The sequence below is a fragment of the Centropristis striata genome, chromosome 19 (assembly GCF_030273125.1).
Source record: "Centropristis striata isolate RG_2023a ecotype Rhode Island chromosome 19, C.striata_1.0, whole genome shotgun sequence".
Classification (NCBI taxonomy): Eukaryota; Metazoa; Chordata; class Actinopteri; order Perciformes; family Serranidae; genus Centropristis; species Centropristis striata.
This window is the reverse complement of record NC_081535.1, coordinates 11,243,575-11,259,589: the sequence shown is the minus strand read 5'-3', so window position 1 is coordinate 11,259,589 and position 16,015 is coordinate 11,243,575. Positions and strand designations below refer to the sequence as shown.

The 16,015-nt window shown below is 39.0% G+C and overlaps 1 protein-coding gene across 1 annotated transcript in view; it reads left to right on the top strand.

Annotated features, from left to right (window-relative positions):
• Positions 1-9,796, top strand: part of nsmfa (NMDA receptor synaptonuclear signaling and neuronal migration factor a) — a 54,818-nt gene extending 45,022 nt beyond the window's left edge. Inside the window, 3 exon segments of the mRNA XM_059358653.1 lie at positions 1,198-1,300; positions 7,440-7,515; positions 9,257-9,796. Of these exon segments, the coding sequence (XP_059214636.1) occupies positions 1,198-1,300; positions 7,440-7,515; positions 9,257-9,354 (277 nt within the window). The 3' untranslated portion in view covers positions 9,355-9,796.
• The last annotated feature ends 6,219 nt before the right edge of the window (positions 9,797-16,015 follow it).

The window sequence follows — 16,015 nt, the reverse complement described above, 5'->3', positions numbered from 1 at the left end:
CTCAAAATCTCAATCAAAAATAACTGGCTCTCTCCCAAAGAAATCTTCATTCCATTTTAAGCATCAAGGGATCAGAGATTGAAACTAATTTGTGATGTAAATGCTCTTTACTATTTCTGTGAGCACTCGCCAACTTGATTTAAATCAAAGATGTTCCACTGAGAGGATTCAACACTCTCCGTACATGTGTTTGTCCTTTATGAGCACCACCCACTACTTTTATTGGAGTGATGCATCAATCCCAGGAGGGCCATCTTTAAATATAGGTGGTGTTTCAGAGATTTATGATTAAACTTTTATTGAGTTTTTACATTTTTTACAGGACCACACTAACAACCAATTAAGAAAAGGGGGAAAAAAGAAAAAGAAAAAAGGGGCAAAATTAAGATACACAATCTTGTGATAATAAAACATAAAAGTAAAAACAATAATAAAAATAAGTACATAAGAAGTCCAAGACAGGTACAATTAATCCATGCTCAATATGTTAAACTGTATTAACAGGAGACAACCACCACACTGTTGCATGTCTATTCATTGTCCCATGTGAAATTCACTGTATACAGGTAGTCTTCCAGTAAACATTTCCCTGTAATGAACCCAGTCTGCCTCCACCTTCATTTCCATGCCAGTCCCCCAAGAACAGCCCATAATGATCAGTGTATGCAGATACATTTTAGCTACCCTGTAGAGAATATAGTCCTAAAAACATTCCCCATTTGTCATTATATTTATCAATATCATTTGTTATACTATAGGATATCCTTTCAAAAGCAGCTACTTTGCCTAACTCTGTAAGCCAGTCTTGAAACACCAGGCCCTCTGCATCTTTGCACTTTCTCATTATCATCTGTTTACCAATCATTATACTTGTCTGAATCCAGCTGGCTAAGGGTTTTACAATATGGGCCATGGGTTTAGGGTTACCTAATGTGTAAAGACTGGGGCAGAACTCAAAATCCACTCTTATGACCTCTGTGATGTGTTTCAGAGATTAAAAAAACAAAAAAAAACCCCACAAGGCTCACCTCCTGTTCCATAAGCATCTTCTGTTAAAACAGCTGCTTCGGTGCAAAAGGGCAGCAGTTATCCAATAGAGTGAAAAGTGCCAGACACAGGCTTAGTTACGTATGTTGAGTATTTTATTTCATTGGTACTGTGCATTAGATAGTAACTGTGTCCTTTGTCTTTGTTCAGATTCTGGAGGAGGCTTAGTCGCTTCATGAGTAAAGTCAACCCAGAACCCAACCTCATCCACATAATGGGATGCTACGTCCTGGGCAACCCCAACGGAGAGAAGGTATGCACACACGACAACTGAAAACATGAAAAATCATCTTTAACACCTCTAATGTTTCAAAGTATTTTAAGGATGCGCATATAAAATCAGCTGAGAAAAGATGCCAACATTTGGTGTCACTCAAGCACACAGTATTTCACAGAAGATATTATAAGGTAGGGACTCATACATGTGCCAGCTATTCACTGGTCTTTCTTCAGTGTCGACAATGTGGAAGATACAAAGATACTGCATGGAGACTGCAAGAACCGTGCTTGAGTTTTATCCATAGACTGTATAAAATAAGTGGATGTAGCCAACCTGAGCCAAGTTATGAACTAGCGTTAGTGCTAGCTTGGTTAGCCAGGTGCAAATAACGGACTTTTTAGAGTGTCTTTTAGTAACATGGAATGCTGAACAAGACATTTTTAGGCTACCAATATGTTATACATTTAATTCATGAGTTTCATGAAGATGAACACACAACAACACACAAACTTGACAACACTGTCAACTTGTCAGTCACAAGGTAACCACTAGAGGTGTGAATCAGCAGAGGCTCCACAATTGCAATTATTGCAATTTTAAGCATTTTGCAATTTATCTGTTTAACTGCATTTTGTGTCCACAAAATTAAATTCAATCAAGAATCGTTTTGTCAATCAAATGTATGGACGACAACAACTGCAGCATTTTCTCAAATTTTCCTCAACTTTAAGCTTCACTGCTCTGCAATGTTTTTTGAATGAAACATAAAAAAGCCTAACTTTGCAGCGATATTTCGACAATTCCCTGACACAATATGACGCACATAGTACCTATAGATTCCTTACATCTTCTAGTTTCATATAATACCAGTATCTCCAGTATATTCCTAAAAGTGAGCCCGCCGGAACGCTAAGTATTGATATTTGGCGATATTGATATTAACTATTGATATTTGGCGGCCATGAAATGATATAATACTGCCACGCAAAATAACTCGATACTATGCTCTATCGATTTCCCCCCACCTTTAGTAACCACACCCTAAAACATACCCTACTCATTTATTTTACTCTAAATGGGACCATGATTTACAAAATTAATATCATGCTACAATGGAGAAGACTTGAAACTCACAATTGAGACCATAAACACATTAGGAAAATGTTTCTTGAGGTAAAAAATCAAGTGAAAAGTGTGCTCGTCTTCTCATTGACTTCTATACAATGGGATTTCATCATGTAGCCAGTGGAGTCACCCCCTGCTGGCTATTAGAAATAATGCAGGTTAAAGGCACTTCCACATTGGCTTCACTTTTCAGGCCTGGAGGTTGCTGCCTGGTTTTCTGGAGGAAAGTAGTAAAGCCAGTTCCACTGTAAACGTCACTTTTTATCAGTGCATGAATGTTCTGTGAACAAGATTACTTTGACTATCAATGATTGCACAATGACAGCAATCACAAATTTTGTAGTGAGACGAGTCAAACCCGCCCTCAGTCACTCTATATCCCAAATTGAATGAAAGAATGTAAACATAATTACAGTGGAGTATACGGGCAGATAATGCACAACAGATACAGAGTGGTGAAATCTGATGCAGAACTATGAATCAAATCCGACGCTGGTGGGACCATCACACACCGTGACGCAGAGTAAAAATCCAATTCATTCATAACAAGGTTTCTGTTCATTTACAGAACATAACATTTATGTGCCGCACAAACAGAGTCAATAAATGCCTGAGGAATATAGACGCTTTGTTCCCTGTCTCTTACCATTAAAGTGAAGTGAAAGAACACTTCCTGCCTCTCTTTGTCCTCCCTACTCATTTCCCTGTGCTTTCATATTTATTCTCACGGTGTCTTTTGTCTGATAATCCTTATATTATCCACCTAGCTGCCTCAGTTTCTCCCTCTCTTCCTCCACATGTGTGACTATCATCTCCCTCTGGATATAGCTGGTAGAGCTCACATGCTGAATCATGCCTCTCCACCTGACATGAACAAATAATAAGACACATACAACAACAACAAAATCACAACACACACAAATAAGCTGACAGACACACACACAGAGAAGCACAACATTGCCAGCGGTGTTTGTCTGACCTAACTGTCTGTTCCAGTCACGTCTGCCAAAATGCTTTGTTATATAAAGTGGATCTCTCCGGGGTTGATGGACAGTCTGGCAGTCTGCAGAACAGACTGCACATCAGTGATATCTCCACCCCAGCAGACAAACACAGACACATGCAGTTGTTTCAAGAGAGCTTGAATCCAAAACAACAAAATTGTTCTGTTTTCTCTTTTTTTCCCAAGTCTTGGTCCCAAGATCCCAAAGTGTTATTTTCACACTGGCAGCTTCTCTACTGTAGTCTGAACCTCAGTTAGACAACAGATTCGGTCTTTAGAAGACTGTGTACATACATATACGTTTTTTCATCAAACCTATTCTCTATTGGCAACTACACTACACAGCCAAAAGTATGTGGACACTTGACATTTGTGCTGCTATAAACAGCAACCACTCTTCCAAAAGGTCTTTCCACAAGATATTTCTAGCCTGGCTGCAGGGATTTGCTGACATTTAGGCACAGGAGCATTAATGAAGTCGGCCACTGATTAGGGGTGGGCGATATGGGCAAAAAAAAATCTAGATTTTTTTTTTTTATTTCTCTAATGATAATCCGACTGATCACTTTGTTTGACAAAAAATAAATAAATAATAATAATAATTAAAATTCTTCTTGCTTATCAGGACATCTATGGATGGACACAATGTTTCAGAACAGCTAGTGTATATTTTCTTTTAACTTAAGCATTCAAGAGCCTCCCAATTAAACGTCAATGTAGAGAAATTAAATGGGTAAATATCAGTTTGTTTTCTTTTTGAGATCTTCTAAATACTCAATAAAATTGCACATCGTCAAAACAACGTTAGCAATATTATCATAGATGATATATATCGCCCACCTCTACCAGTCAGGACGTTTACATGACACTTGAAAAAAACAAATTATTGCCTTAATCTGACTGTTACTGGACAACTGAAGTGCATGTAAACGTGTTAGTTCTCCAACTAAGATTATGACACCCAGATAATGCAATTGGAATTTCATTTCCATTTCATGGTATATATAAACTGCTGTCTAGTGTTTTAGCTTTCAAACTAATGGATCCACAGCTGCATTTACATGCCCCTCGGACAGTCTAATTTCCTGAGTTGTTATTCCAACTTTGATGTGTTCATGAGCTTCAAGTTGTAACAACGTGGAAGCTACAAAGAAGACATGCATTTTATTTATTAGCATTTAAATATTTTAATATCACTTTACCTGACTTAATGCTAATGAATAACTTTTTTAAGTAATCTAGGTGACTTGAAATGAACAACAACTAACATTACCATAATTACAAATGACATATGAGCAAAAGTTGGCATGAAGTAGATGGATTAATACAAAGTTTCTTGCCATTGACCCAATATATTTGTTTTGTTTGCCTCGTTTCCGCATAATATTGCCACGCAAAATATTGTGATACGATGCTGCATCGATTTTTTCCCCCCATCTTGAGTAACCACACCTTAAAACATACCCTGCTCATTTATTTTACTCTAAATGGGACCATAATTTACAAAATAAACATCATGCTGCATTGGACTTGAAACTAGCAGTTGAGACCATAATAAATAATAAATAAATCAAGTGAAATGTAGGGTCATCTTCTCATTGATTTCTATACAATGGGACTTCATCATGTAGCCAGTGGAGTCGCCCCCTACTGGCTATTGTAAATAATGCAGGTTAAAGGCATTTCCACATTAGCTTCACTTTTCAGGCCTGGAGGTTGCCGCCTGCTAATGAATAACTTTTCTAACGAATCTAGGTCACTCGAAGTAGACACCAACTAACATTAACATATTAAACGTGACATAAGAGCAAAAAGTTGACATGCTGTAGATGGATTAATAAAAAGTTGCTTACCATTTACCCAATATTTTTGTTTTGTTTGCCATTTGTCTGCATAATATCATGTCAACTCGGCAAGTCCTGTCCCAAAATTGGTTATTTTGACTTGACACGTGAATTTTCCAGGTCAGAGAACATATTTTTCTGACAACACATGAATGCAGCACACTACTTCAGGTTTCTTGATATTGTTACATGGTACTCATACCCCACCAAGGCCATGTACTGTATTATTACATTATTTTTTCTGAACAATCACATAACCTCTACCAAGAGACGGTACATCATCAACAGAACACATCACTCGCAGCCTGCTTCTGTTTGCCAAGTTTAAATGGATTCAGCCCGGGTCCCAGTTCAATTAATATTTAAACAGCAAGTTTCAAAGTTGCCAGATGCTGTGTACTCCAGACAGCATAAAACAAAAACTTGTTAACACACAACAGTAAAGGACAGGACTTAAATTAATAACACTGAAGAAGTTAATTCAAATACCAAAGCCTGTGTTGAGCTGAAGCTTCTATTGTAGCATTTGAAAGCAAACATAAAGTGTCTAAGTTCACCTGCTGCAGCTTCATGCACACACTGATGTATGTTCACATGCTGCATACGAATATGTAGAGTTGTGCTTGGAGGAACTTCGATCTTGATATAAATATAATATATATATATATATATATATATATTTAAGCTTATAAATATTGACGTGCAGCCTGCAGCCATGAAAGAGTGGGTTGACTTCAACAGAGAGATAAATTAAACCGCCACCACCCCCTCTGTTTGAAAGGTAAACGTTTAACTCATGATTATGAATAAAATCACTCCGAGCTGAAATTGTTATGCATTACTCACACTTGAGAAATGTAATTTTGAGACACAGTTTCTGGGGCTGGAGAACAGCAGGTGAGCAGGTCAGAGAGGCAGTCTGACACACTTTTATCCGGAGATTTTCCTGCTTGTTTTCGTTTTGTCAGCACAAATTCTGCACCGGTCTTGGCAACGGCAGCCACCGAGAGCTTGTGAGAAGCCACATAAGACAGGAAACGAACTAACCGACTTTTAACACATTATTTGAGATTTGTTATTTGCCTCCAGCTTTCTCTGCACCACAGACGAGCCACGCTGCCTGCGTCTCCCCCAACCATTCTCTCCTCCATATCTGGCATGTATCCATCGTCCTTTATCTCTTTCAAAGGACTGCAAACACAAGGAATGAAAGCTGCCTTTTCTTCACCACCTCCATTTTAACATCATAAAGTGAAAAACAAAAGCTCATTTGGCTTTTGATTTCTCTGACAGAGGGGTATCGGGATCCCTCATGACTAAATTGGAGCGAGAAATCAGTGAGCTTCAATTTTTAATGTGCACAGCGGCGCGTCAGTGAGACACTGCAAAAGAAATGAGTGAAAAAAAAATAAAATCATTGCACCGCTGCAATTAAACAGCCATTAAATCATTAGGGCTGCAATTAATTATTATTTTCACTATTGATTAATCTAATTTTTTTTTCTCCCTCTTTCGATTTTGATTGAACAATGGTTTCGTTTAAAACGTCAATCACAAGTTCCCACAGCGCAAAGTCTTCAAAGTGCTTGTTTTGTCCAATCAAGCATCCAAATCCCCACATTATTCCATCAACAGTTGTATAATACGGAGAAAAATCGGAAAATTCTCACATTATAGGAAGGTGGAAGCTGCAAGTATTTCACACTTTAGCTGATGGATGAGGATTTGTGTGCAAAAGGGAACATTTCATATTATGGTATGAGAAGAAAACCATTTGACTACACATGCAGGCTATCAGCGAGAATCTCATATCCGTGTAATTAGCAGATAAATTGTTAGATTATAATCTACTTTCTTTTAATTTCCTGAACATGAGAGACTTCACCAGGGATATAACAGGGACTGGGGTCCTTCCCTAAACTGTTTCATGGAGAGGCCCAGAGGTTATATGGAGACAAGCAGGAGAAATGAACACCTTTGCAACTTCTACGCTCACCTCATTTCCTGTCTTGCTTGTTACCTGCTCGGAAAAAAATGTGCATATGTCTCTTTAGCGGTAATGAGCTGGATTTATCGCCTTGCGTTCTTGTTTTTTTCTACGTTCGTGTGTTGCGTCTGAAGATGCAGACTCCACCTGCTGCGACTGTATCCAAGTGCAGTAGGATTAATTGGTGTTTACCGTCTTATCTCGGCCCAACAGCTGTTCCAGAAACTGAAGAATCTGATGAGGCCTTATTCTGTCGAGTTTGAGTCGCCGCTGGAGCTGTCTGCGCAGGGTGAGTGTGAACAAACACCCCAACATGCAGATCACACGGTCACGTGTACAGTGATTCACACATGCTCATACACATGACGCATCCAGTGTTTATGGAATGCAGCAGACAACCCGTATGTCTCTGTATTAACATCTGGAGGAGGCATTTGCTCAAACAGCTGTTCCCTAATATTAAAATATGATTCATTTAAACAATGTGTCACTGGCTTCTCATCCTGTTCTTGTACTGTACCCTCAGTTGCTCTCTCTCTGGTGCACAACACCCACCACACAGGAGAAAGTAGTCATTCTACTTTGCACTCTTCTCCTCCCTATAGCTGCAGGTGGGAGTATGGACGAACTGTACAGTCTATTAAAACAACACTCAGTATTACAAAAGCCTGCTCTCAGTTCCTGCAACAACTGGAAACTCCCATCGCTTAAGCACAGAAATATTTCACAGAGACTTCTCTCCTGTACTTGTGGTGCAAGCTCTGCACCCCTGTTGATTTACAATTTACACGTAACATAGACGAGAACAAATTGTCTCTTTTCACAGATAAACTATGAAACTAATCAAGACTTTCAACAAGTTAAACTAACTTAAGCACACTAAACTCCTTTCTCCTACAAATTATGTCACTAATTGGCAAATATCGGACATGCAGCTTTGGCTTTGCAGCTATTGCAACTGCTATTTGGTCAATTAAAAGGCAGCGCTTAAATTTGACGTTCCTAAATTGATTTCTTGATTTATACGCATCACTAGCAGACCTTGCATCTAGCATCACTAGCAGGCGATTTTTACCTAAATGTGGCAAATTTGCATGCCTGAAAGTAACATTGATGCGTCTTAACTTTGGTATATTTGTTACTGCACTTCAATATAATGCACTATTTGCTTACTTGCGTAGTATTTATGCTCCTACAGGGCAGTGCTGTCTCAAATTGCACAAGGCCGTTATGCACTTAGTGGCAGCTTGGTCAACCAGTGACAGTCAGACACACACATCAGTGGTATACTTCCATTCAAACTGAAAAATAAACCCATTAATGGCTTCCATCCCACTACAGTATACTGCTACTTAGTGAAAAAAACAAATTTGTATAGTTCTGTGTTTAAATCACAACTGCTGCAACTCCATCGCTGCCATTGTCCCAAGTTTAAAATAGGCTGTTGGTCACATCATTTCCCCGTATAGCAGAGGTACTCAGGAAATTGAGTACTGTCTGTGTTTGAATTTGAATGACTTCCCGACTGCAAGAGCTCACTGAGCTAATAACTAGACACACAATCGTTCCACACTCAACTTTTTCACCAATATGAGTACACAACAAAGGGACACATAGAACACCACATTCTCCATACTCTATCTTATGCACTCAAAATGTCAAGTGTAAGTACAGAAGTACTTAAATTGATGCACAGCATCCGAGGCAACATTATTGCCATTTGAATTATAGCTTTTATCAGCATGATCAAGAAGGCTGCAAAAGTCTTTATCCTTCCTTGTGTTGTATTAACTCTCAAATGTATGTCGCTTTGGATAAAAGCGTCTGCTAAATTACATTGTAAAAGGAAAGTTGAAAAATTCATTCAGCTCTCTTGCACAATTGCAGAAAAGCTATGAGAGCAGTTATGTTTAGGCACTCACAGCTCTTGGTTAAGGTTGGGAAAAGATCATGGTCTTGGTGTATATTATGGTGTATTCTGCTTCCTTAATGCATGATTCAAACTTTTCCTGTCTCATCTACCAATCAAGGCAAAGAGATGATTGAGATGTACTTCGACTTCCGCCTCTACCGGCTTTGGAAGACGCGGCAGCACTCCAAACTCTTGGACTATGAGGAGTTTTTGTGACGCAGAAACACGGATAAAGGGTGCAGCGAGCGGAGCCCTTCCAGTGCCACGAGGAATCTGTTAAAAACTGATCCAATGACTGAACATTGTTCAACTCTAGTGCTCGACCCGTCAACTCAATATAAACAGTCATACCTGCTTTCATCCTGGAGGGGAGCGGGAGAGGAGGAAGAGGGATGACTGGCAGGACGCGGAGGCTGAAGACAAACTAAATTGTGCCGTGCCTCAGCTCCTCCTCAAGGATCGAAAACTCACAAAAAGGGCCGAAAAAAATACACATAAACGCAAAAATGAGGAGAGAGCAGAGATAAGTGGACTGTCCACGTCTTCGTCATCAACTCCCTTTGCCTCTTGAATTTGAAAGCAAAAGGAGAATCAAAATGTGTAAAAAACAAATATCATTTTAGTCACACCTCTGTTGCAAAGACACACTTTTTTGAGGCTCATGTGCTTCAGAAAAATTGCTTTTCTGCCATAACGTGGTTCTGTGTTTTGACTGGACCTCTCAGCTGATGTCAGACCCCGGAGACATACATATACATAAATAATCCATATGTCGATGTGTGCATATATCACATGAATATATTAGCATAGCTTTAGTCATGCAAATAATACTCTATATGAGAATAATGATGCATCATTTATTTTTGATGTGCATTGTTGTGCAGTTTCATATGGAAATACTTTGGAATAACTCAGGTTTTAGCCATGAAGTAATTAATCTGTTTGTCTATTCTACCAAGATATTGTAATCTTCATCGCCATCGCTTGGAATGAATGTATTATCTCTCTAGAAATGTATCTTCGGTTTGAGGAATTGAGCTTCATGTTTTGGTAAAAAAAAAAAAAAATTTGAAAAAAAAAGTGCTGATTTTGTGTGCGAGTGTGCGTGTTTGAGAGCGTTTTCCATGTTGAAAAAAAAAGAAAACATGCAGATGTGTTGTGTGTATTTTCTCTTTCTGCTCCTCTGTTAAAGCAAAAATAATTGTTCATCACCTTCACCCCGCATTTTCTCACTTTCCGTCACATACATACGAACACAAAGACAGTCGAGCATGATTCATGATGTCAAGAGGGATGTAACAGCCATTCAAGTGCTCCAGCCACTGTAGTGTAGGAGTTGGCCTATTGATCCCTCCTGCTCTTTTGCAGAAGGTTCAGGCCACTTAGTCGGCCCCTGTCAACGGCGCCAGCTGCTCTCACTATCTGCCAAACACTCTTGGCTTCTCTTAATGGCAGCCAAACGAGCTTCCGCCACCTCACTTCACTGGGCTGTGATCCAGTCTGAGGACCCGAGTTCTCGGAATTAAACAGATCTGCCGGGGGTTTAGGCTAACGGCCATCAGCTGCCCTTGCCAGGTGACAGATAGTTAAAAGGCCAGAAATATGCACTGAGTGTCTGTCTGTGTCCGAGGCCGTCACATCGTCTGAGTGACCCGAGCCGTCTCGTCTAGATTATGGATGGTCAAATGTGGAGAGAGAGCAGTGGAGCCTACTGCTGGACAGCAATCTGAACCAATGCGCAAGTGCTCTCACACACACACACACACAAAAACACACAAAAGCTGTGATAAACAGAAATGTTAGGAAATCAATCAATCAGTCAGGACAAAATTAAAAGGAAACATCAATTTGTTAAAACGTGTATAGGCGTGTTTCCACAAAGTACTTTTTGTAAAGCAGTGTTTTGGCTCCGCCCACTAGTTAGTTCCCCTCGGCCTCTGTTCCCATGCAGGTACTTTTGTAGCGGCTAACCAGCGGAGTTCGAATGTGAAAACAGACCGACACGGCAAGTAGTGTTGCCAACTTAACGACTCTTCAGACCCCTCTAGCGACTCTTTTTTTAAAAAGCGACTAGCGACAAATCTAGAGACTTTTTCTGGTGTTATTGGAGACTTTTGGAGACTCGTTCCTACTCTTGTTAACAAGTAGCAGGCGTCCTCCGGCAGCAGTCTCTCCCAGCTGCAGATAGAGCAGGAGATGTTATCCACTCAGTGTCCAATTTGCACCAATCTGTAAATGAATCACCCATGCGCGAATTCGTCGCTCAGTAGCGGCTCAGAAAAGTACCTACCCAAGGTGGGTAATTTCTGAGCCGCTAACTGGTGAAGTTGGGCGGATCCTCTCTTCCAAGCCACACCCATAGCGGCTAGAGGGAAAAGTACCTAATGGAAACACGCCTTATGAGGTCTGCTGTGGGGGAGATTTCAAAAGTCTGACATGATAACACTGGTGATGTCACCAGTTGTCAGCTTTAGCAGGTGCTTGGGGCTGTAACCTTACTAGGGTTTGGACCAAAACAACCACAACGAGATCCTCCGGTCTCAAACAAACTCTGCTTACTCAACTTTGAGCTGAACGGCTCCTGCAGCCAGGTGCACCCAGCATTGCAATCTGGGATGCTGCAAGCTCATGCAAACTGTAGCAGCTTGCATACTAGAAGTAGCAGCTAGCTGGAGAACGGCATAACAATGTTTCTCTCACAGAAATACGCATTAGTCGAGAACACAGGACCTTGTTCCTGCATTTACTTTCTTGCTCCCTCCTCAGACACAAATGACCAATAAGAGGAGTGAACGCTCTCTCGTGGTTTGTCGTGATGCTTTTTGGTTCACTCTTCTCTGTCTGAAAACGCAACCCAGCTCCATGGGAACACAGCTCTTAATCACAGAGTACCCCTTTAATAATAATATCTTATTATACAGTATTCAACAAAACCAATGTTGTTGTTACATCACCTAAACTGGGACATTGACACTTCAGAAGCACAAAAGATGTCAATAATCAAGCCTCAGTTTGCCATTTGATTTCTTAGGTTGACATGTTTTTGCAAGCAGCTCAGACAAAGGCAGAAATCGTTTAAATGAGTCACCCTATGAAATAAGCTGAGACCAGAGTATCGGTTATTTTTATGTTTCTTGAGTCCTATGTGTTCCTCAAAACGATGCCTCATTTCAGCCATAATTTTTATGAATGTGGCTGCGATCCAAAAAGACATTGCAAAGTCACGCCACGGCTCACCGCTCAGCCAATCACAGCAGTGCCCGACACTGACAACAGCCCCTGAATGTCAGTGAAAAACATTGTTTAAGAGCAACACTTTGACTTTAAACCAGTCATTGAGTGTTTGGATAGGTGAGGGGCGTGCAGACAGTTTACAGAGTGCATGAGCAAAATCATTTTATTAGATTTCAGGGGCCCCAGCCCTGCATAACACACACACTAACACTGAACACACACATGGGCAATGATACTCTTCATCTGTGTATGGTAAATACTTTTCCATTTGTCATCATTTGTGTGGATGTGTTAATATTTGGAGCATTATGTGCAGGCTTTTTTGTGTTAAAGTCAACCAGTCTCGCTGGAGTGCTCTCTATCTCTCTACAAGCAGAACTCTGGTTTTTATTTGCTTTTGCCCTCTCTCTGACATTGCAGTGCTGGCCTACAGTTTGTCTGGCACAGACAAGTGCTCTCTCAGCCTGAGTCACGCAGTACATGTTTTCACTCCAGATTTAAAAATTCAACACTGACACAACCTGTCATATCGCTGAGCCATTTTAATTCCAGCAGAAGCATTAAGCTGCCGAATTCTCAAAGACGTTGCCCTCAACAGCTGCTGGGTTTAATGGAATCGTTTTTTTCTAAACTTTACATCCTGGTAATCATTTCAGATCAGTAACATGGACACTGTGTAATTTACAGCAAAGCAGCAACGTGATGGGTTCAGTCAATACAGAAAGTGTTTTTGTGCCATAGAAAACATAACAATCCTCATATCCAGTCTGTGAAGAAATTACTGGTAATTAGTGTTCTGTTTTAATTTATTGGGCTGAACTGACAGTGATGTGAAGAGCACTCTGACTCAGGAGTTTGAGAGAGCTTTCTTGTTTTCTTCTTCAGCATTTAAAAGAAAAAACAACAAAAACATTTCACTGGAAATCTAATTAAAGATGCAAACGCGTCTATTTATCTCTCTCAGTCTGTGTTGTGTTATTTGCCTTTTCATTTCATTCACACACTGACAAAATCAAACAAGAAGTAAGATTGCTGAAATCTGACCTTTTGTTCTCATTTTCAAGTTCTCGGTGTAATGACTTTTACTTCCTTATTATACCAAAGAACTCTGATGAAAGTCAAAATCAGACAAATAACTGAACAAGGTTCAGACCCTCCCACATTTCAAATGATAGTGATTCAGCTGATAAAACCAAACAACAACTCTTCTCCTCTGTGTTTTTAAGCTCCTGCTGCAGCACCCTGGGCTTAGCATCTCCTCACACAATTTTGATTGGTGTAAAGAAATACAAACAAACCAAAGCGTTTTTTCTCCTAAACCAGAATGTTGATGGGTGCAGCCAGACTTTTCTCGAGGGCTTACACAGTGCTGTGGCTATGCATGACTAACTACCCACATACAGGCATGTTCATATTACAAAACCTATTTCCGGTCCAATTTAAAATACCATGCATACCATTTATTACATGCATATTTTCCAGCACATATGGAATGCAATCAAAGTCAATATTAAATGAATAAATAAATAGGTCTAAAAAATAAATAAATATGTCTCTTAAATAAATCTGAACCTGACTTTAATAAATGACGCTTTAAATACATACACAAGTATTTATGAAATAAAAGTCCACTGTAATTAGGAAATGTGTAACTCTGAAATAAAATTTCCTTGAAATAAATAAAAGGAATTAGAAAATAAGACTGCTGAAATAAATAAATTAATAAATTAATAAATGTAAAATTAGAAAATAAAAGTCTTAAGAAATTTTAAATGTAGAAATCAAGTCTGCTGAAATAACAAAAATTACATAAACCTATTTATTTATATATTCATTTGTTTAAATTTTGAACAGCTATTATATAATTACTATATAATAATATAATATTTACTTATTACATATATAAGTATTATTTTTGTATTATTTTTTATTTACATATTTATTGCCTAGTTTATTTATTTCATTATGTGTTATGCTATAGATGCCGTTTTTCCACAGCAGCTATATACAAGAAAATCCGACAAGCTGCATTTAAGTGTTGATGAATTTAACTGTAGCCAGTTAGGGATCAATACAAAGGTCAAATGAAAAGCTTTGAAGCACTCAACCTCTACTACATAGCTGTCTACACTATACTATACTGATGTGAGGCCATAGCAGAATGGAGAAGGTTGGATAGAAGTTATAATGAAAAGAAGAGAAACAGTCATCATGTATTAAAGAGGTGGTTTAACTCTGGGTGGAATAAAACTCAGTTCAGCCTCGGTGCCAGAATAAACTAAAAGCACAGAGGAGACAGAAAGAGAGATGTGTAGACAAAAACAACATGTATTTTTAATTATTTTGTCAAAGGTGCATCTCAGTATGCAGTAATGCTGCTAAGGCAGTCCTGATACACAGAAAGTGGTCTTAAGGTACCTTATCTCCCTGGCCCAGAAACGCCTCGATCCCTAATCTCCATACATTTGCCTTTCACGCACACTGCTTCGAACACTGCTTTTCCACCTCCGTCTCTTCTTCTGTTCTCCACTCCAGTTAGAATTAGCATAGAGTTTGATATGCAAAACAGAGTTTGCAGACATCACAGACGGTTTGTTAATATTCAACTGCAATCCATTCAGCTCAATCCACAGTGTGCCCTGATTGTCGAGAAGCTTTAAGTCCACTTCCTTTTCCTGCTGCGCCAACACCAAATATTGAAAACGTCCTTTTTATCTTTCTTTTGTATGACAGACACAAAAAAGTTAACTGATAATGCTTTAAACATACAGTACTTCTAAGGAGACAAGAGTTAAACTTCCTGTTAACACAGACAGCTTATGGAAGCGAGCATCCCACAGTAGGAGTTAAAGACGCTGTTATCTGAAGCTGTTCTCTTGAGGCCTTCAAGGTTAAAAAGCATCTCTGCATTGCACCCGAGGCTACAGACTGCAGAGAGCAGAAAGAGGCCACGCCTGGTTTAACCCTGATGAATAAGGTACTAAGGTACATGGCAGGGTTTCTACATCATAAAACTGGTATTTGTACTTAGACTTAAAGGTCATGTAAAACTACACTGCATTGTCCTTACGGTAAGAGGAAAATGTATGTTCTCCCAAGTCAAAGTAAAATAAATGGTTAATTGTAACAAAAGTACTGGGTTAGGTTTAAGCAACAAACCTACTTGTGTTTGGTTTAGAACAAGACCATGGTTCAGGTTAAAATTACTACATTTGTTATGTAACCTAAGTTAAAGTAGGGCTGAACGATTAGTCGCATTTGCAATTATATCGCTATGATGGAACTCGATTTTCTAATCGTTCCATCGGTCAGTCGGTAGGTCTCTAAACACCAAGCACACCATACAAAATACTGAAAAGTATATATATATATATGTTAAATACTGTGTAGTAAAATTCACAGACCGTGTTAAAGTGCATTTCCCATGTTTATTCCCATTATTATTATATATAACAACTTGTACGTTTTAAAAAAATATTTCATTATTTTTATTTCATTATCACCTATAGACATTGCCAACAGGAAATAACATGTTATATGCTGATTTTATAGAATTGTGTTGGTTAGACTATAGAAGGATTTATTGCTTGAGAATGGAAGAGAAGAATTGAAAAAAAAATTGCAGATTAAATCGCAATCTTAA